We start from the raw sequence: 22,731 nt of genomic DNA on the forward strand, positions 1-22,731 counted from the left end.
CAAGACATGAAAGTCTGTTAAGAAGTCAATGTCTATGCAGAATTATAGTATTAAAATAAATAGCTAGGTGCAGAAAAGTATATATAGTACAATTGCATTTCTATCAAGTATATTATGTGGTTTCTTTATATAATATTTGCAGTAAAACCCCCTGAAGTTCATGCATGAGACTACTAGCATTGGTTGTTTCCAGAATTGAGATTTTTTTGACACTTTTATTTTTCAAGTCTTAAAGCACTGTAATGTATAAAGTGTGTTTACACAAGGAATATGAATTACCTTTAAAAAAAATTTTTTTTAATGTTTATTATTTTTGAGAGAGAGAGAGAGCCAGAGAGCAAGCAGGGAAGGGGCAGAGAGAGAGGCAAACACAGAATCGGAAGCAGGCTCCAGGCTCTGAGCTGTCAGCACAGAGCCCTATGCAGGGCTTGAACTCACAGACCGCGAGATCATGACCTGAGCTGAAGTTGGCTGCTTACCCAACTGAGCCACCCAGGTGCCCCTGAATTACCTTTTTAATAAACAGAGTAAATGTTTTCACCAAAGGGAAAAACTCTAGAGAAATTTTGTTATTTTTTTCTTTTAGACGTGTTCTATTAACTGTGTTTAACTGGTAGATACAATTTCTAGCTACCTTTTTTTTTTTTTTTTCCCCAGTATCATGGGATTGTATGCTTCGGTTGTCCTTGTGATTGGGAAGTTTGTCCGTGAATTCTTCAGTGGGATTTCTCACTCCATCATGTTTGAAGAGCTTCCAAATGTGGACCGAATTCTGAAGTTGTGCACAGATATTTTTTTAGTTCGAGAGACAGGGGAGCTGGAACTCGAGGAAGATCTCTATGCCAAATTAATATTCCTGTACCGCTCACCAGAAACCATGATCAAATGGACTAGAGAAAAAACAAATTGATGCTTTAAGACACAGACTGCAGATCAAATTAACATTTGAATTTAAAAAAAAGCACAATATCCTCATAAGAGCTAAGCATTTCTAGTTGGATGGAAATGGTTTCTCTTCTGACAGGTGGTCAAAAGGAGCTGACTTCCTTCTGCAGTCTAAGCTACCTTGTAAATGAAGGCGCTGTTGAAAATGTTATTTGTAATTCCATTTCTCCAAAATCAGGGCTATTTGTTTCATGATATAGTCAACAGTGTCTTGCATTCTGATTGACGACGCAAAGGAATCATTTATGGGTCTCCTCCCTCAGAGAAACAGGAGAGAAGAAGGGAAAAGGAAAGTTGCCCATGGTTTTCTGTGCGGAGCCCGCACACTTCCTGAAGAGATGCTCTAGTTCAGTAGGCCGCACCCTGTTGCCAACGGGGAAGCTGCTGTGGGGAGAACAGATGGGCCTCAGCACGCCCCGAAAATACGCAACAGCAATAGGAGGCTGAAACTCCTGAAGAGATTTCTGGGGCGGGGGGCGGGGGGACAAGAGAGGGAGCCAAAGACTCATGAAGATACCAGTGGACGAACGAGCCTCATTCTAAGCAAAAAGTTAACATTAGTGACACTCTTACTGCCTTATCTTAACTGAAGACTAGTTAAAAAAAAAAAAAAATCTTTCCATTAAACACCAGTGACTTCTCAGGAAAAAAGAAAAAAAAGCAGCAAAACAAAAATGGGGACACCGGTTTTGTCGAGGCCCAGCAAATGATTCGCTTCAGTGGTGGCTGTTATGCTTCAGAGTTCGGCTCCTCCTCAGACACAGGCTCCAGGTAGAAGGATGAAAATGGCGCCCAGCTGGGTGTGGAAATCTCTGACTCTGTAACTCTTTCCCAACTGAGGTCCTGAACGCCCTTCTACCTTTTTCCCCATCCCTCAACACGCTTTTTCCCATTTCGATGATTTAAGGCAATGGTTTTTTCCAGTATGTGGCATTGTCCTTCCTGTTTTTCAGGTATATCGAAGAGTTTACATATTCCAATTCACATTTTTACATCTGAGACGGGTTTTTTAAGTTCATAGTTATGGAAGAAATATGTATATTGAGCTTGGGGAAATAAAAAAAAACGGCCTTTTCTTAAATTATTATTATTGGTAATACAACCTCTTCATGAAATAACGATGTAGCATGAAAATTTATGATTGAAATGTAGTTTTCATTCTGTATTAAAATACAGTTTCTGAGGAGTCGTTAAATGGACCAGAACATGTCCAAAAAAATGATCCTATGTAGTCTGGGTTCAGGACTGACTTAAAATAAAGCACATCTTGCAAAGCCATTTCAAGAATAGTCTTCATTCTGCCTCCTTTGCGTGAAGTAGGAAAAAATGACTATCTTCAATACTGTGTACAAGGAGTTAAAAAAAATCGTGGTAAGGGAATATGGAGCTTTAAAAAAAACAGAGATCAGACGGTGTTCGGTGTTCGGTGTCTTCTAGAGAACTGGTGCATATTTCTCTTCAGGCGGGAAAGCCAGCGTACTTCCCACCCTGTGGCAATCAGCGCCTCCAGTCGTCGTAGCAGCAAACTCGGACCACAAACTGTGGCCCACACTCTGATTTCCCAACAACACGAAGAACCATTGTGCGTATTCCGGGTTGTGAACTCTTTCTTTGAAAACAGGGCAGCTCAAGGGAGTTTCCAGAGAGCAGGTTATGACACGTTCAGGAAAGAGGAGAAGTAGGAAATCCTCCCGAGAAGAAAGTGGAAAGTCAAACTATACCAGAATGGTAATGCTCTTCAAGAGAGCAATTTCCAGGGTTCAAGAAGAAGCTTCCTGTATGTGGGGGGGGGGGGGTATAGAAGGAAATGTAAAAGATAGAAATAAAGGATTGTAGAAAGGAGGCGCTTCCTCCGGGGAGGCATGTGCTAGAGTGGAAATGGCAGACGACGAGGAGGTCCGCAGGCCTGGCCAGGCCACCATTGGGCAGGGAACCCCCGGGCCAGCAGGCCCTGTCCCCTCTCAGCCCCACGTATCTGACAACATGAAGGGATCGTCGTACTGTAGCCAGCCACGTTCCAAGCCCCGGCCAAGCGGACGCTCCTTGTGAAGGTGGCCTGCCGCCTTAGATTGGGTTCTCTGGAGACGGCCTCCGAAATGAACATCCTGGACCAAGGACGTTTGGGGCAGTGGTCCCGGGAGTTACACTGGTCAGCAAGGAAGGCAGGATTGAGCAGAGGGACGTGCTGCCCCGTCACGAAGCTGCAGCTGAACGTCACCCAACCCTTCAGGACACTTGAGTTCTGGGGTGGTTCTGCCTCGTCCCGGGCAAGGGCATGGCAACTGGATGCTGGAACAGCAAGTTGTTGCCACCGCCACTCCCTGTGCGGGTTTCACCTTTGATGAGGCGGGAGCCTACTCCCTGGAAGGAGGGGCACAGCCTTGACCCATGAGCACGGGCGTGTGGGCGTGCAGAGGGCATTCGTGGAGACTGCAGTATCCGTCACTGTCTATCCTTGGGCCACTCAGACCCGCTGGCTTCTTGTAAGAAGATTGTGAGGACTTAGTTCCCTTATGAGGGAAGAGTAAGATGCAGGAGATCCGGCCCCTGCTGCCGCAGCTGGTTTTGAAGCCAGACATAATACTCAGCATCTATCCTCCACCACCTGTTCTAGGTTCCCCTCACCCTCATCTGGTCCCTGTCCCAATGAGGCAGGGAGCCGGGCAGGGTGAGCCAGACCCTCGGCCACAGGGGCCCAGCGTCCTCGTTACCAGCCTTGCTCTGGTCCCAGCTGCTGCATTTACCTCTTTGACTGTTCAGTCTGGTCCCCCCGGGACCCCTGAGCACCAGCGTCCGCCTCCCTCCCCGACTGTATAGCCGCAGCCTTCCTCTCTCAGCCTACCCTTTCCGTAAGGTGACCCCATCTGTAATGTGGCTCCATCCGTAAGGTGACCCTGTCCCTTGCCAGAACTGTCCTATTGTCCTTCTAGTTTAGTGATCCTTTATAAAATGATTATTTTCCTTTTTCACTGGCTTTCAAATCCTGATTTCTATTGTTCTTTGGTGTCTTGTATTAAGTGCTAATTTATTTTCGTCTGTTTGAAATACTGGGTTCTAGCTTTCACCCATGTTGTTGCGGCCATGTCTTTCTGGTAAACTTGTATTGTCTCTAGGGACCTGATTCTGCTCTTTCTTCTTTTTTACTGATACGAAGTTGATACTGTATTTAAGTACAGCCCTTTTCTGTGGCTCCTTGGGGTGTGGCACTAGGTTTCCCAACTTTTGGGTCAGGGGATGGCTCTTCTGGCTCTGTGACTCTGGAGACCCCTCCCACAGTCCCAGAGTGTCCACAAATATGTCTTCCATTCTGAAGCCCCCAGCTCTGCTCACCTCTCCATGAGGCCCACCCAGCCTCTACATGGCTCTCTCTTCTCATCGGCACCTGTTCTGCCCCCTCTATTCCTAGCAGTGCCCCCGAGGCATGGGGCCTGGTCCTGAGAAGCAGTTTCTATCTGTTAGTTTTGTTGTTGTTGTTGTTTTGAGAAAGGGAGAGGGAGCAAGCAGGAGCAGGAGAGAGGGGCAGACAGAGAATCACAGTATTCAACAAGGAAGAATACATTTAATTTCACAGTTAGGGATAACAGCCTTACATTTCCCTGGCTTGCTTAAATCAATTACTTGCGATAAAGGTGCTTTAGGACAGTGTGCACAAGTGATTAGTTCTTGGAAGCCTACATTGTTTGGAGGAAGAAGAATTTTTTGTAAAAAAATAAGCTATTTTTCATTAGCTTAGAGCATTGTTTCAAGTTATAAATACCTGTGGTATTTAATGTGGGTGCACCCACATTAATGAGGCCATCCTTCAACACCAGCCACACTGCTTCTTGGGACATCTTCATGGGACCTCCAATGGTTAGTCTAGATTTTGTCCCCAGAAGGTTCTGAAGTAGCTCAGAACACTCTATTCGTTAAGTAATTTCCATTACTCTATACCTAAGACCAAAATTTCAATCTCTAAATAATTTTCCACTACAAACTATGTCCCAGTACTTTGGCTGACATCACCTAGGTGAGGTTCTGCAGTGAAATGAGGTGGCAATATTAAGACACTTGACAAGTAAAATACTAATATGGAATTGTTCCAAATTGAAATATAAGCCTCCTGTCCTTTTTCAGTGAGAAAGGGAAGTTAAAATATTAACTATTCATTTATTAATTAACTATTAATCAAGTCAATGTCCAAGAACCCAAGAACACTAATAGCTTTCTTATCTTCATGAATTAAAAGTCAAAGAGATTAAAGCCCTCCATTTCTGATTCTGATCAGTCTCAGGCAGAGATGTTCTCAGCCCCTTAGAGAAATTGAGGTCACTTCAGGAAAGCAGCTTGTGTTGTCTTCACAGATTCTTTTGGTCCTTACGATGGCAATTCAATTCGGGGCACCTGGGTGGCTCAGTTGGTTAAGCATCTGTTGACCTCAGCTCAGGTCATGACCTCACAGTTTCATGAGTTCCAGCCCCGCATCGGGCTCTTCACTGGCAGCATGGAGCCTGCTTAGGATCCTCTCTGTCTCCCTCTATCTCTGCTCCTCCCATGCTCACGCTGCCTCTGTCGCTCTCAAAAATAAATAAATTCAAAAAACCGTTTAAAAGACAACAATTCAATTCAACACCAGGTTTCTGATTGTGCTTCATTTTCTAAAGAGCCCCCAAATCAAAAAGGACCCACAGAACTCACCCATCATGATCAAAGGTCCTGCCTCCCCAGTTATCTAAGGCAAAAGCATGTTCTCAGAACCACCAAGAGTACTGCAAACCCAGAGCAGAAACTCAGGGGAGCTTGAGTGAAACTGATGGGGAAAATCATGCTGATCCAAGACTGGCTGAGAAGGCAGTCAGTCCACACCAGGGAAGCAAAATCCACAGCCATGATCTTAACTCAACAGAGATCTATCCCAACGAGCGGTTACCTTTGGCTCGGTGCATTTGCCATATTGGGGAGGAATCCACATTTGCACCCCGTCCCCTCTCTCAGAGAGACACGGCTGGGAGGGAGCCGGGGCTGCCCTCTTTACAGAGTGTGGAGATTGGCAGTGTTGACGGCTCCAGCCATAAAATGCATTAGAGATGCTCCTCTTTCCCTCCCGGTCAATTAGTAACTTCTCGGTTCCCATTTGTTCTTCACGCCCATATTACTACTGGCTGGAATGTTATTGGGTCTACTTTCTATTTAGTTACAAAGAGGCGGTATCAGTCCTGAGCTGCGGTAACAGCTTCCACCATCCCCTTGGCATGCAATTAATTATCTGGACCTCCAAAATCAGCCTCCTGCGCAAGGGCTCTTCCTCACGTGCAGTTAATTATCCAGACTACGGGAGGGGTGGACTGTGCAGCCCTTCATGGAGCAGCTACACGAATGCAAGGTTAGCCTCTCGACAGCCCGTTCTGGGAGCAAATGCAGACGGAATGTCGAGGCACCTGACGTAGTGCCACCGCTATCTGCCTATGTCACCAGCACTCAGTGGTGCCCATAGAATATAGCTGTTCTGCGGTTCTAGAGCAATGCATCAAATGTGTCAAGAATCACCTTCGGGGTGAGGGAAATTGGTAGCTTTTAGGGAAATTGTTTACTAGGTTGCAGGGACACTTTCCCCAAAGTCTTTGTTGAACATTGATTTCCACACCATCCGTATTTCTAATTCTCATTCTCTCCGGCGGTGAGGGTAAGTAATTCCAGCCAGGAGGATAGAAGGTGCTGGGCGGGGGACACAGCTCCCCGGCCCTTGAGTGCCACAGCCCCCAGCCAAGCACCTGCTGCGCCCTCCTTCCACCCTGGCTGCAGCACCCATGTACCCCAGAGCTTAGGACTCAGGACAAGTTCTCATCGTCTCGGGGGACGGTAGGCAAAGATTTAGAGCTACAGCAAAACATTAGTTTGAAACCTTTTGCCAAAGGAAGGAACTGAAGCTAAATGTCTCAGGTAAGGATGCCATGGGAGGAATGGAAACTGCAGATGTCATTTAGGTAGCTCTGGGCCCCCTATTTTCCTGCCCTCTGTCCTGCACTGAGGTCTGGGAAAGTGTTTCTGAAAGGCTACCTTCACCCAGGAGGCTGTCAGATGCCTAGGTGTTTCCATCTGCCCACGGAAGAGTGGCATGGCCAGGGACCGCTAGCAGTGTGGCTGAGGCCCAGGCCAGGTGACCAGAGCTGAGACACCAGAGTAGGAATTCTGGAAAGAGCCCGAAGATTTGTTATGAGAAAGTGCTCTAGAACAGCCTGGCGGCTTCATTTCAGTGAGCTCGTCGGGCTTGGGGGTCGGAGCCCAGCCTCATGTCAGCAAACACATGGATGCTGGAAGGGCATTTAGTCGTTGAATTACATCAAGCAATGAAATGTATAGAGAAACGTGGAGGGGTTGGACTGGGAAGAAGCCACCTAGTATATTTCCCATATCCTCGGGCTTGGCGCAGGGGTGCGGTCTCAAACGCCTCTAAGCACCCGGGTCAGCCCTCCACACGCCTCGCCCCCTCCCGCAGCCTCTCACCCTTTCTAGTTTGCTCACGCCTACCTCACCATGGCCCCCCGTCTCGGTTCTTCCCGGCTTTCCGTGTACGTGGCCATCACCCTCTGCTAGGTCGGGCTCCAGGTGCCACTTGGGAGAGAGAGGAGACGGATTGGCCAAAGGCTGAGGGAGTGAGCTTAGGTTTTCCAGAATGGAGGAGAAGAGGGAGAAGAGAGCCTCCGGTGATCTGCCCTCCAGGCCGTTCCCTGACAGAGGACGGACCCTCCCCATGTGAGGATTCACACTCACTGGCACATCTGTGCTGTCTTACAAAGAATTCCCACCTCATTCCTGGCTGATGAGACACATATTTTTTAATAGACACATAGTCCACAGACAATGTCACATTAATGTCAGGCGTACGGCAAGGTGATGACAAGTTATGCTGTGTTCACTACAAGTGTGGCTCCCATCTGTCACCACACAACACTATTACAATACCATTGACTATATTCTCTACGTTGTGCCTTTTATTCCCGTGACTTACTCATTCCATAACTGGAAGCCTGTGTCTCCTACACCCCTTCACCCACTTTGCCCATCCCCTCCCCCCTCCTCTCTGGCTACCATCAGTTCATTCTCCGTCTTTATGGATTTGTTTCTGCTTTCGGTTTGTTTGGTTTTTTAGATTCCACATATAAGTGAAATCATATGGTATTTGTCTTCCTCTGTCCGACTTATTTCACTTAGCATAAGACCCTCTAGGTCCTACCCAGTTGTCACAAATGGCAAGATCGCTGTAGTTTTTATGGCTGAGTAATAGTCCATTGTATATCTATACCGTGTCCTCCTTATCCATCCGTCCGTGGATGGACACTTGGACTGCATCCACGTCTTGGCTATTGTAAATGATGCCACAGCAAACATAATATTCTCCAATTAGTGTTTTCATTTTCATTTTCATTGAGTCAATATCCAGTACTGGATCACTTGGTATTATTGTTTTTCATTTTTTTGAAGAACCTCCACACTGTTTTCCACAGGGGCCACATCAATTTACGGTCCCACCAACAGTGCATAGGGGTTCCCGTTTCTCCACATCCTTGCCAACACTTGTTATCTCTTGGCTTTCTGATTCTAGCCATCCTCACGGGGGTGAGGTGATATCTCATCATGGGTTTGATTTGCATTTCTTTGATGATGAGTGATTTTGAGCATCTTTTCATGCGTCTGTTGGCTATCTGTAGGTTTTCTTTGGAAAAATGTCTGTGCAGGTGTTCTGACCATTTTTATTTTTTTTTCTTAATGTTTATTTATTTTTGAGACAGAGAGAGACAGAGCATGAGCAGGGGAGGGGCAGAGAGAGAGGGAGGCACAGAAGCTGAAGCAGGCTCCAGGCTCTGAGCTGTCAGCACAGAGCCCGACGCGGGGCTCGAACTCACAAACTGTGAGATCATGACCTGAGCCGAAGTCGGACACTTGACCGATGGATCCACCCAGGTGCCCCTGTTCTGACCATTTTTAAATCAGATTATTTCTTGGGTTGTGTAAGGAGTGTGTGTGTGTGTGTGTGTGTATAGAGTTGTATAAGTTATTTATATATAGTTGGGTTATATTTTTAAAAGATGTCTTTCCATTACTTAGGAGGTATCAGGCTCTAGGCTGATTAATGGCATTGTTGCCTTGGGTAAGAGGTCAGTCTCCAAACCTAACTGACAGGTGACCACTGAAGTTCAGAACAGCCCATGAGTTTCATTCAGGGTCACAGAAGGAATGTAAAGAGCCTGGCTCTTAGTGGAGGATCAACTATATGAGCTCTTCCTCATAAGTAACCCAAGTCCCAGGTCATAGACAAGACAAGCCATCATCTAACAGGGACAGAACTTCTTCTGCAGATCCCTATGCACCCAAGATATAAAGTCACCTTTTTACTTACGGGAAGTAATGCCAAGTTTACTTCCCTATGGTCCCTTTTTCTTCTGAAGATTCTCTCTTCCAAGTTGGCTTCGTGGATGATGCATGTCACCATCAATGATGAATGTCACCCTTGTCCACATTCAATGTCCCCACCATGAAGGCAGTTTTAGATGTATAGTCTTAATTCTTTTCTATCCATTCTGCTTTTTCGAACCACAGAGGGATTTCTTAACCACTCAGAGGGATTCTACGTAGAGGGATTCTACGTTAATAATCCATTGGCATCTCAGATTCAATATGCCCCCAACCAAAATCATGATTTTCACCTCAGCTCTCTTTAACTTTCTTGCCTTATATTTGTTACTAATACTGTCTCAGGCTGAGGACCTCAGACAGTCTGACATTCACTCAAGCCACCGAGTCGAGCAGACACCTGTCTGGTCCAGTCCCCTAAGCCTCTGCTATGCCGGTATTGTGGCTCTGCCCCCACACTTCTTCTTGCTGACCGCAGCGACCCCTTCTTGGGCATCCAGGCTTCTACTCTCCATCCGTCCTCTCTGTTCCAGCAGCTTCCAGATCTTTCTGATGATCAGAATCGACAGAGAGCTTTGAAAAGCCAGAGTTCAGAAGCCTACAAGACTAAACCATCAGATCATAGAGATATAGGGCCCAGAAATACCTTTTTTTTTTTTTTTTTTTACCTGCACCCAGCTGATTCTGAAGTATCGGTCATGGATCTGTGTTTAAGGACAGTACATCTAACCCAAAGGCTCCTAAAACTCCTTAGCTCCTAAACTGCTTAGAATCATCTCCAGCTCTTGTTTAAAAAATACAGACTTCTGGGGATGCCTGGGTGGCTCCGTTGGTTGGGCATCCAACTTCAGCTCAGGTCACAATCTCTCAGCTTGTGAGCTCCAGCCCCACGCTGGGCTCTGTACTGATAGCTCAGAGCCTGGAGACTGCTTCGGATTCTGTGTCTCCCTCTCTCTGTCTCTCCCTGACCCTCCCTCTTTCTCTCTCTCTCAAAACCAGGTAAGCATTAAAAAATTAATTTAAAAAAATACAGACTTCTGGACTCCCTAGGACTCTGACTTAGAAGGCCAGGGTCTAAACCTTTTCAGATGATTTCAACCTCAGCCAGGTCAGAAGATACTCCCTTCCCTTTCTGCCCTCGAGTTGAGCCTTGCCAGATACGTCTATATCTAAGGCATCATGATAATGTATAGAAGATGCTCAATAGAGGCTGGTTCTGCCATCCTTCCAGCCACGCTGGCTCCAAAGTTTTGTCCCCACCACTCCTGATGAAAAGGATGTCTGAAGCAATTGGGGAACTAGAGCTCCAGAGACAGAAGGTAGGGGTCCATTCCCTTTCATTCACTTCCTAATCAGTTACACTTGCTCGGGTGTTGGTCAAATGCCTGTTGGGAAAACTAGGTCAAGTTTACTGAGAAGAGTGAAGAATGCAGCCTTCTAAAAATAATGGCTGACAAGGGAAGTCTCTGGACTCAGGACCAAATAGCCAATAATTGGAAATGTCTGGCTGGACTCATCAATAAATGATAATCCAGGAGGCACAGTTGGTGGCCCTAAGCGTGGCCTCAAAGATAACTAGAAAAGGCCATGAGTCTCCCACTTGGAGTAGATTCAGTAATACTAAGCTGGCTCTCACACCTCACATGAAATCAGCCTCCTCCCCCTTGGATTACAGGAGAGATGATTTTGAAAAGAAAGCATAAATTTTTCTATCCTCAGCTAGAGAGAATTCATATACGCAAGTCCCACCAGGAAAGGTGACACATCGTCTTGAAGTTATGCCAAGGGGTGGATCATCTCCAGGCATCCGTTTTGATATATGGAGGGCAGATGAGTAGGAAATATGAGAGGGTGAGAGTAAAAAAAGGCTTAGAGTCACCAGGGAAGGACATCACCTGGAGTGATGTCCAGAGTACCTGGACCAGGGCAGAATACAGTCCCGACCTGACTTGTCTACAGGATGGAGTATTCAACCAAATACACAAAACTTAGGGACCATGATGGCTTTTTGCAAGCCTAAAGCCAAGCCAAATCATAAATGTCTATACTTCCAAGTGTGGAAATATCACTGCTTAAAATCTTCCTAAATAAAATCAGGGTTCATCTATTAGCTGTTTTCATAACGCATTCATCTTTTTATGTTTTTGGTACCAATTCAATCGCAGCGAAGTCCTTTCTGAAAACATTTTACGTCCATGAATGTTGTTCCATCTCCGTGTAGGAAAGCTTCGTGCAAACACCGAGGTGGATTGAGCTATGGAAAGTTCTGAGGTAACCTCCCTGAACTCCCAGTGCCTTTGGCTAGCGGACAGCTCAGCTGGGCTGCTCTGCGCAGCATGTTCTCCCCTCCCCTGGTGCGGAAGGGCTGCCCAGAGCCTGACCTCTGAGGTTGCCAGCACATATGCAACATATGCTCCGTGGGCCAGACCATCCTAAAACACTAATGATGCATTAGGGAACTGCACACCAGCAATATTCAGTTATGAGTTATGCTGCTTCGTGGCACCCAGACTGATGCAAGGCAGTGAAATATTAATGAACCTTGCAGATGGCTGTGCCTCACATTGTTCAGCCCTGCCCTGAGCCCGCAGCAGTTAATAACCAGCTTTTGTCCTGCATTGCACTTGGGACAAGAAACCCAGGAAACATTTTTTTTTTTTAAACAGGGGAAAAAACAAAAACAAAAAAACATAATAATGCCAGAAAACAGAGAAAAAACGTCTGATGTAAGTTGATATACTAAAGTAAAGCCTGTCTGCAGAACAGACAGAACAAAGACCCTTGCAGACAGCAGTCGGCTTGGGAGCCTAACCGTGCCACCAGGCTGCCTCCCCACGCTGGGGTCTGGCAGAGAGAACACACTGGAGTCAGGCAGGCTCCACAGAAACACCAACACAGGATCGGGCCAAAAGCTTCACGAGGCAGAGGTATAAACATGAATCATCAGACTCAGGGCTGATGTATGGGACCCCTCGTGAGAATAACCTGGGAAATGTGCTCCAGCAAAGGGAATGCATGTTTCAGGGAAGGAATTAGAAGGAGGAAGGTTTACAAGCTAGGAAAACATCTCCACTACATAGCTCGTATTCCTTTCTCCCTCATCACGACGGTGTGGCTGAGGGCCACTGTGTGCTCCCAGGTGCTAACGGGGTCCAGGTAAACGAAAGAGCAGGCAGGTGCTGTGCAATCTGGCAAGACACAGCCGGAACAGCTAATTTCTAGTACAAGTTTTTGCCCCACGGAGATCCGTCAAAACAGCTTCCGAGGGGAATGGATTTTGCACGATTGTTTTGGCCTCAGATGTTGGCTTGCCTTTTTTGAGACAGCATGGGCCTAGGAAAGAGCCCAGACTTTGAGGTTCTGGTGCGGGATCCATGTATGCTGGAGTAAATCGGGAATACCAATATGTCTATGGCCTCACAACGATAGCGTTAGGGTAAAATGAAAGCATGTACATCAGCAACAAATAGCTAACTAGTGCCAAGTCCTGTCAGTTAGGGACGATCGCCAGATGGAGGAAATTTATGTACCCTTTTGATCAGCAATTTTATCATTTTTGGTAGAGATAAGCATACAGAGCCAAACGACATAGTAATAAGTTGGACCTAATCATATCCCCTTCAAAATATGGAAACGCGATTGCAAGGAGAAATTGATAAAACCAAAGTCCCAGCCATAGTGGGAGATGATCCTACAGCTCTTTTAGAAACTTACAGACCAAGGGCAATAAAAATAAGATTTGAACAAGGCAGCTCAGAAGTTTGATGTGTCCGTTATTTATGGAACACAACCATCTACAGATAGAGAATATACAAACTCTCCAAGGACCCATGGAACAGTTACAAACCAAGAGCGCGGAGCCTTGCAAGGCCACAGTGAAAGGGCAACTTTCCTCCTCCCCTCCAACTCAGCACATTCGGTCTTTTATTTATTTATTTTTTTTCCCACCCTCAGCCCATCTGTAAACGCTGGTAATTTTCTAAAGGACTTTAATAATATGAATACACTTGGAAAATCAACGGAAAAAGTCAAGTTTATAAAGTTTAGGTTTCCTGCCCTGAAATACCTAATCATTGATTCTTGCTTGGATTGTTCACCATGAAAGCTTAGCTTTCAACATCTCTAATGACTTACCCTTAGTTTACCCCTCCCTTCCTCCCTCAAAGACCCTAGCAGCAAGAGTCACAAGTTCAAATCACTTCTGGGCCAGGCAAGAGACGGAAAGGGGTCCAGCCATTACCCGTGGCAGCCATCACCCAGCAAAGAGGTCCATTTTTGGCCTGTGCACATACATGCCCCAGGCTTCCTGGTCTTCTGGATTTTTCAAGGGAAGCCAGAAACACAAATTTTTGGGTGGAATGCCCAAACGTTTAAATGTCTTCAGCCAATTCACACTTTCTTAACATACTCTGTGGATCAACCAACTCATCTCTGCTGCTCGGGTGGACAGGTGGGGTGCCAGCTTACGAATTGCTATTGAGGCCCCTCACATTGCCTGTGGTTTAGGTTGTTGGGCACCCACACACTTCCCCACCCCAAGGGGGATGATTTTCGTACGGTAGGAAGTGTGGGAGTATATTCCCACAGAATCATGCAGTTGAGATAGGGATCTATTCTGTCTCTCTTTTAAGAGACATTGAAGGATTGTCCTGAAATTTATTGACCTGATTTTCATTCAGACTAATGTTTTCGTTAATGTCTTCCTTAGAAAGTTAAGAATCCCACCCCCTTTGTCTTTTAGAAGGATGGGGAGCGAGGTGGCAGCAAAGGGGTAGATAGGTTTTAGTTCTAAATTACAGCTCCCAAAATACAGGTGTTTTAGGACCACAAAATTCCTCTAATACCATTGTAAGATGAAGGACGAAAGGTTGTCCTTTTCAGTTCAGTTCAAGGAATATTGATTCTGCTGTTACTACCACGGGCGTAAGTATGTACGCCAGGACTGCCCCAATCTCAGGGAAGCTCACAGAGTCACAGATGACTTCTGACCCATCCAGCCACCACGCGACCTCATATCATACTGGTGCCGTGGGATCCTTTAGAGCTCCTCACCAAGATGACCTGTTAATCTTTTGCTTCTAGAAAACAACTTTTTTTAAATAGTCCCTCCAAATGGAGAAATTGACTGAGGTTTCTGGAATTCACATGTCTCTTATAGAAGTGGTATCCTCATCTCAGCCAGACCCCAGCAATGAGTGACTCCTTGGCCTGTCACACAACTGCTTTAGATCTGGTGGGGTGCCTAGACCCAAGATGAGAAGCTTTTGAGAGCCACCAGTCATCCCTGTGGGCTCCCTCCCCTGCATGGGCTACTCTGTGCCTTGCTCAGAATCATGATGTGGTGACTTATTTAAGCAGCAAAAATAGGGTGTTATATCTTGAATGAACAGAGATGTGGGCTTTATAAAGTGGACAAAACATTTAAAACACTTAAGTTCATTCACTCACACAAACACTTGGGAGCATACCATTTATATATTAGTTTAAATTCTCAAATATATGACTTTTATCCATGTAACTATTTGATTTTATGAAAGCATTCTCCCATGCATAATCTCATTTGATCCCCACAAAACCCTCTCAGGTAGAGGAGACTGATGGGCCCACCGCCATCTTACCAGTCGGGAAAGAGAGGTGAAATGCCTAAGCAGCAGTTACCCAGATGTGAAAACAGAGGCCTAAATTTGACCCCCAGGTTTCTGACTTGAGAACTCAGGCTTTCCCCGCTTCACTGGGCAGTCTTTGGACACAAAATTGTACAAAGCTTGTTCTTAAACATTTACGAGAAAATGCACTGACCCGGCTTGCAAAGAATGTCTGTCCCACGGTTTGTTGCTTCTCAACAAACACTTTGGAAGCTGAGAGAACAAAACACCTGAAGGAACACATGAGGGACCACAGGATGTTAAGCCCGTCCTGGAACCTTGGGCACCTCTGCCTTTCTCCTCAAATATCAAAGCAACTATAACCTATGGTGCAAGAGTATCCCCCATTCCTGGGGGTTTGAGAAGAGGCATCAGATTCATTAATTCTATAACTAGGGATGTAACCACTTTGCCCAACCCCCATTTGGGGACCCGCCCCCTTCCCATTTAATAGTCCTTGTGCCTTTGGAGTGGCTGAGCCCCTGCTCAGTGGATGCATGCCCCCCCGGACCCCACTGTACCCCCATGTTACGGTTATTATAAACGGCCTTAATCCTTCTTATTAATTGTTACTAATTGTTCTAAGAATTGTTACTAGAAATGTTGTCTTGGTAAATTAGGGGAGTATGATTACAAAAATCATGCCTCAAGCTTGGCTGTGCAGAGACAAAACAACATCTTTCATCTCACCAAAGGAAGGAAGGAAGGAATGGAGGCAAGATCTGGAGTCAGTCCTTCCGTGGGAAGGACAGATTTTATATGAGGACACTTTTGCTTGTGCATGAAAGGGGGATTGGTGGCCAAGCAAGCTTGGGAACCTGTGGGGCATCGTATCTGCCGGTATGTTCTATCAGTAACAGACAAGTACTCTGGATGCACAAAGATTTCTCTCCGAACTATCACCAATAAAGGAGGCCCTAGGCTGAGAGATGAGCTTCTCTGCCAATAGCATTCATGCAACCATTAGCTCTGCAGCGCGGTGGCCCTTCACCCTCCGCTGAGCCTGCCACCAACAAAGAGTATCAAGTCGCCATCCCAAAGAGGGTAAGATCAGGTCAAAATGCATCTGCTACCTAGGATTTCAGGGATGCAAAATTAAATCACAGATCAGTAGAGCTGAAAGGGAGGTTGAGGCCGGCTATTCCAACTCCCTTACTCTACAGGAAACAAAGTAGAGAAGTGTCATGTCTGAGTGAATTGAGCCAGTAACAACTCTAATGCCATACACTTAATCATGAAATTGGGGCGCGGCCTGTCACAGGGTAAAGAATTAAATTTAAAACACTATATTCCTCTTTTTCCCTGCTGCCTTTCTTTTGTAGACTGTTTTAATGAACTATGTGCCATTCTGCACATGGCTCATCTCCCCGAAATCCTTGGAGGCCTCATCTTCACTACCTCCTGGTTGAACCTCAAGACCTAAGTTCTGGTCATCAGCTATATAGGCCCAGAAACTCAATTTTAAGGTTAGCAAGGGCTAACTTCATGTCTTATCTGTACATTATGGACTTCTGTACTTCTAAGTCCCTGAGGTTAAACTTAAGGTCCCAGTATGTGTTACTGTCACCCCACGGTCTCAAGGGTCCTGGATCTCAATCCAGATATTTTTCCACTACCACAGGGTCACCTTCAGAAGCAGCTGATATGATCCAGAAATAACCGCCCCCCCAATGTTAAAACTAGACAGAATCTAACATAACCCCCTGGTCTTCATGAGGCAGGAGAGTGCCAGAGAAATTAAGTTCTTGGTCTAAAGTCACACAGCTGGTTAACCACAGAACTCAGTCTGGGACAGGTCTCCTGACTCAGACCACAGTACTTTCTGGCTTGGAAAAGCGGAGGGGCCAGACGGAGTGTGTTTTGCCAGCAAGCGGGACTTGACATCTGGAAGGTTATAAGCTAACAGCTCTGCTCAGAGAACAGGAGGGCTGGGGGACAACGTGAGGGAGAGTTGTTGAACCCCGGAGGACAGAGTGCAGCTTGGCGGGGAACAAAGGCGCTCGCCAGCGCCATCTCCCTCGCCCATCCCCCAGCCAAAATCCCAAAGGGAACCAGTTCCTGCCAGGGAACTTGCTTGCACCGCGCAAATACCCAAGGCTGTGCTTCTGCAGATCCATATCTCCAGTGGGTCTGACTCCCTCCTGGTGCCACAGGGCGCCTCCTGAAGCGGATCTCAGAAGGAAAAGCGAGCTGAGCCTGCCCCTCCCGCCGCCGTGCACCTTGCCGATCCACCCCAGGTAATACGCCAGATCCCCAGCACCACAAGCCTGGCAGTGTGCAAGTAGCCCAGACGGGCCATGCCACCCCACAGTGAATCCCGCCCCTAGGAGAGGGGAAGAGAAGACACACAGCAGTCTGATTGTGGCCCCAGCGGTGGGCTGGGGGCAGATATCAGGTCTGACTGTGGCCCTGCCCACCAATGCAAGTTATTCAAGACAGCACAGGGGAAGTTCCCTGCAGGCCCGCACCACTCCAGGGACTATCCAAAATGACAAAACAGAAGAATTCCCCTCAGAAAAATGTCCAGGAAATAACAACAGCTAACGAACTGATCAAAACCTATTTAAACAATATAACAGAAAGTGAATTTAGAATGATAGTCATAAAATTAATCGCTGGGCTTGAAAACAGTATAAAGGACAGCAGAGAATCTATTGCTACAGAGATCAAGGGACTAATGAACAGCAGGAGGAGCTAAAATATACTATCAATGAGCTGCAAGATAAAATGGAGACAACCACAGCTCGGATTGAAGAGGCAGAGGAGAGACTAGGTGAACCAGAATATAAAATTATGGAAAAAGAGGAAGCTGAGAAAAAGAGAGATAAAAAAAAATCCAGGAGTATGAGGGGAAAATTAGAGAACTAAGTGATGCAATAAAGAGAAATAATATACACATAATTGGTGTTCCAGAGGAGGAAGAGAGAGGGAAAGGTGCTGAAGAGGTACTTGAAGAAATCATAGCTGAGAACTTCCCTGATCTGGGAAAGGAAAAAGGCATTGAAATCCAAGAAACACAGAGAACTCCCTTCACACGGAACTTGAATCGATCTTCTGCACGACATATCATAGTGAAACTGGCAAAATACAAGGATAAAAAGAAAATTCTGAAAGCAGCTCTAACTCCCTTTACGTGCTCTAACATGTAAAGGGAGACCTGTAAGACTCGTGACTGATCTCTCTACTGAAACTTGGCAGGCCAGAAAAGAATGTCAGGAGATCTTCCATGTGATGAACAGAAAAAATATGCAGCCGAGAATCCTTCATCCAGCAAGTTTGTCATTTAGAATAGAAGGAGAGATAAAGGTCTTCCCAAACAAACAAAAACTGAAGGAATTCATCACCACTAAACCAGCCCTACAAGAGATCCTAAGGAGGATCCTGTGAGACAAAGTACCAGAGACATCGCTACAAGCATGAAACCTACAGACATCACAATGACGCTAAAACCATATCTTTCTATAATAACACTGAATGTAAATGGACTAAATGTGCCAACCAAAAGACATAGGGTATCAGAATGGATAAAAAAACAAGACCCATCTATTTGCTGTCTACAAGAAACTCATTTTAGACCTGAGGACACCTTCAGATTGAGAGTGAGGGGATGGAGAACTACTTATCATGCTACTGGAAGTCAAAAGAGAGCTGGAGTAGCCATACTTCTATCAGACAAACTAGACTTTAAATGAAAGGCTGTAACAAGAGATGAAGAAAGGCATTATATAATCATTAGAGGGTCTATCCATCAGGAAGAGCTAACAATTATAAATGTCAATGCGCTGAATACCGGAGCCCCCAAATATATAAAACAATTACTCAAAAACATAAGCAACCTTATTGATAAGAATGTGGTAATTGCAGGGGACTTTAACACCCCACTTACAGAAATGGATAGATCATCTAGACACACGGTCAATAAAGAAGCAAGGGCCCTGAATGATACATTGGACCACATGGACTTGACAGATATATTTAGAACTCTGCATCCCAAAGCAACAGAATATACTTTCTTCTCGAGTGCACATGGAACATTCTCCAAGATAGATCACATACTGGGTCACAAAACAGCCCTTGATAAGTATACAAGAATTGAAATCATACCATGCATACATTCGGACCACAATGCTATGAAGTTTGATATCAACCACAGGAAAAAGTCTGGAAAACCTCCAAAAGAATGGAGGTTAAAAAACATCCTACTGAAGAATGAATGGGTCAACAGGCAATTAGAGAAGAAATTAAAAAAATATATGGAAACAAACGAAAATGAAAATACAACAATCCAAATGCTTTGGGATGCAGCGAAAACAGTCCTGAGAGGAAAATACTTTGCAATCCAGGCCTATCTCAAGAAACAAGAAAAATCCCAAATACAAAATCTAACAGCACACCTAAAGGAAATAGAAGCAGAACAGCAAAGACAGCCTAAACCCAGCAGAATAAGAGAAACAATAAAGATGAGAGCAGAAATAAACAATATAGAATCTAAAAAAACTGTAGAGCAGATCAACGAAACCAAGAGTTGGTTTTTTGAAAAAATAAACAAAATTGATAAACCTCTAGCCAGGCTGCTCAAAAAGAAAAGGGAGATGACCCAAATAGATAAAATCATGAATGAAAATGGAATTATTACAACCAATCTCTCCAAGATACAAGCAATTATCAGGAATACTATGAAAAATTATATGCCAACAAACTGGACAACCTGGAAGAAATGGACAAATTCCTAAGTACCCACACTCTTCTAAAACTCAATCAGGAGGAAATAGAAAGCTTGAATAGACCCATAACCAGCAAAGAAATTGAATCAGTCATCAAAAATCTCCCAACAAATAAGAGTCCAGGACCAGATGGCTTCCCAGGGGAGTTCTGCCAGACGTTTAAAGCAGAGATAATACCTATCCTTCTCAAGCTATTCCAAGAAATAGAAAGGGAAGGAAAACTTCCAGACTCATTCTATGAAGCCAGGATTACTTTGATTCCTAAACCAGACAGAGACCCATTAAAAAAAAGAGAACTACAGGCCGATATCCCTGATGAATTTGGCTGCAAGAATTCTCAATAAGATACTAGCAAATCGAATTCAACAGCATATAAAAAGAATTATTCACCATGATCAAGTGGGATTCATTCCTGGGATGCAGAGCTGGTTCAACATTCGCAAATCAATCAACATGATACATCACATTAATAAAAGAAAAGATAAGAACCATATGATCCTCTCAATCGATGCAGAAAAGGCCTTTGACAAAATTCAGCACCCTTTCTTAGTAAAAACCCTTCAGAAAGTCGGGATAGACGGAACATACTTAAACATCATAAGAGCCATTTATGAAAAGCCCACAGCTAACATCATCATCAATGGGGAAAAACTGAGAGCTTTTTCCCTGAGATCAGGAACATGACAGGGATGTCCACTCTTACCGCTGTTGTTTAACATATTGTTGGAAGTGCTAGCATCAGCAATCGGACAACAAAAGGAAATCAAAGACATCAAAATTGGCAAAGATGAAGTCAAGCTTTCACTTTTTGCAGATGACATGATAGTGTACATGGAAAATCCGAGAGACTCCACCAAAAGTCTGCTAGAACTGATACACGAATTCAGCAAAGTCGCAGGATACAAAATCAATGTACAGAAATCAGTTGCATTCTTATACGCTAATAAGGAAGCAACAGAAAGACAAATAAAGAAACTGATCCCATTCACAATTGCACCAAGAAGCATAAAATACCTAGGAATAAACCTAACCAAAGATGTAAAAGATCTGTATGCTGACAATGATAGAAAGCTTATGAAGGAAATTGAAGAAGATATAAAGAAATGGAAAAACATTCCATGCTCATGGGTTGGAAGAATAAATATTGTTAAAATGTCAACACTACCCAAAGCTATCTACACATTCAATGCAATCCCAATCAAAATTGCACCAGCATTCTTCTCAAAACTAAAACAAGCAATCCTAAAATTCATATGGAACCACAAAAGACCCTGAATAGCCAAAGTAATTTTGAAGAAGAAGACTAAAGCAGGAGGCATCACAATCCCAGACTTTAGCCTCTACTACAAAGCTGTCATCATCAAGACAGCATGGTATTGGCACAAAAACAGACACATAGACCAATGGAATAGAATACAGACTCCAGAACTAGACCCACAAATGTATGGCCAACTAATCTTTGACAAAGCAGGAAAGAACATCCAATGGAAAAAAGACAGTCTCTTTAACAAATGGTGCTGGGAGAACTGGACAGCAACATGCAGAAGATTGAAACTAGACCACTTTCTCACACCATTCACAAAAGTAAATTCAAAATGGATAAAGGACCTGAATGTGAGACAGGAAACCATCCAAACCCTAGAGGAGAAAGCAGGAAAAGACCTCTCTGACCTCAGCCGTAGCAATTTCTTACTTGACACATCCCCAAAGGCAAGGGAATTAAAAGCAAAAATGAACTACTGGGACCTTATGAAGATAAAAAGCTTCTGCACAGCAAAGGAAACAACCAACAAAACTAAAAGGCAACCAACAGAATGGGAAAAGATATTTGCAAATGGCATATCGGACAAAGGGCTAGAATCCAAAATCTATAAAGAGCTCACCAAACTCCACACCTGAAAAACAAATAACCCAGTGAAGAAATGGGCAGAAAACATGAATAGACACTTCTCTCAAGAAGACATCTGGATGGCCAACAGGCACGTGAAAAGATGCTCAACGTCGTTCCTCATCAGTGAAATACAAATCAAAACCACACTCAGATATCACCTCAAGCCAGTCAGAGTGGCCAAAATGAACAAATCAGGAGACTATAGATGCTGGAGAGGATGTGGAGAAATGGGAACCCTCTTGCACTGTGGGTGGGGATGCAAATTGGTGCAGCCATTCTGGAAAACAGTGTGGAGGTTCCTCAAAAAATTAAAAATAGATCTACCCTATGACCCAGCAATAGCACTGCTAGGAATTTGCCCAAGGGATACAGGAGTGCTGATGCATCGGGGCACTTGTACCCCAATGTTTATAGCAGCACTCTCAACAATAGCCAAATTACGGAAAGAGCCTAAATGTCCATCAGCTGACGAATGGATAAGAAATTGTGGTTTATATACACAATGGAGTACTATGTGGCAATGAGAAAGAATGAAATATGGCCCTTTGTAGCAACGTGGATAGAACTGGAGAATGTGATGCTTAGTGAAATAAGTCATACAGAGAAAGACAGATACCATATGTTTTCACTCTTATGTGGAACCTGAGAAAGTTAACAAGAACCCATGGGGGAGGGGAAGGAAAAAAAAAAAGAGAGAGGTTAGAGTGGGAGAAAGCCAAAGCATAAAAGACTCTTAAAAACTGAGAAGAAACTGAGGGCTGATGGTAGTGGGAGGGAGGGGAGGGTGGGTGATGGGTATTGAAGAGGGCATCTTTTGGGTTGAGCACTGGTTGTTGTATGGAAACCAATTTGACAATAAATTTCATATATTTAAAAAAAAAAAGTCAGTTTAAAAGCCAGCAAGCAAGAAGGGAAGAGATTAAAATAAAAACCATTGTAGTTGACTGCATTAAATTATATGACTAACTTAGTCTCTCTAAATAAAGATAAATAAGAATTTAGAAATAAAAAAATAAAAAATAAAAGACAAAAACATAATTAAAAACAAAACAAAAGAAAACAAAAACAAAAATAATGGAGGCCAAAAACAACTGTGGAATGACTGTTCAAAGTTATAAAGAAGAAAATTGTTGAG

At 44.5% G+C, this 22,731-nt stretch overlaps 1 protein-coding gene across 1 annotated transcript in view; it reads left to right on the plus strand.

The window, feature by feature from the left end:
* LOC147575488 (piezo-type mechanosensitive ion channel component 2-like) overlaps nucleotides 1-1,430 on the plus strand; it is a gene marked incomplete at its 5' end in the record, with an annotated part of 36,808 nt that extends 35,378 nt beyond the window's left edge. The window contains 1 exon segment of the mRNA XM_086682447.1: nucleotides 658-1,430. Coding sequence (XP_086538573.1) covers nucleotides 658-910 — 253 coding nt within the window.
* Nucleotides 1,431-22,731: the final 21,301 nt, after the last annotated feature.

This window comes from Puma concolor, chromosome D3 (assembly GCF_028749965.1).
Source record: "Puma concolor isolate L17-30 chromosome D3, mPumCon1.1.hap2, whole genome shotgun sequence".
NCBI classification, from domain to species: Eukaryota; Metazoa; Chordata; class Mammalia; order Carnivora; family Felidae; genus Puma; species Puma concolor.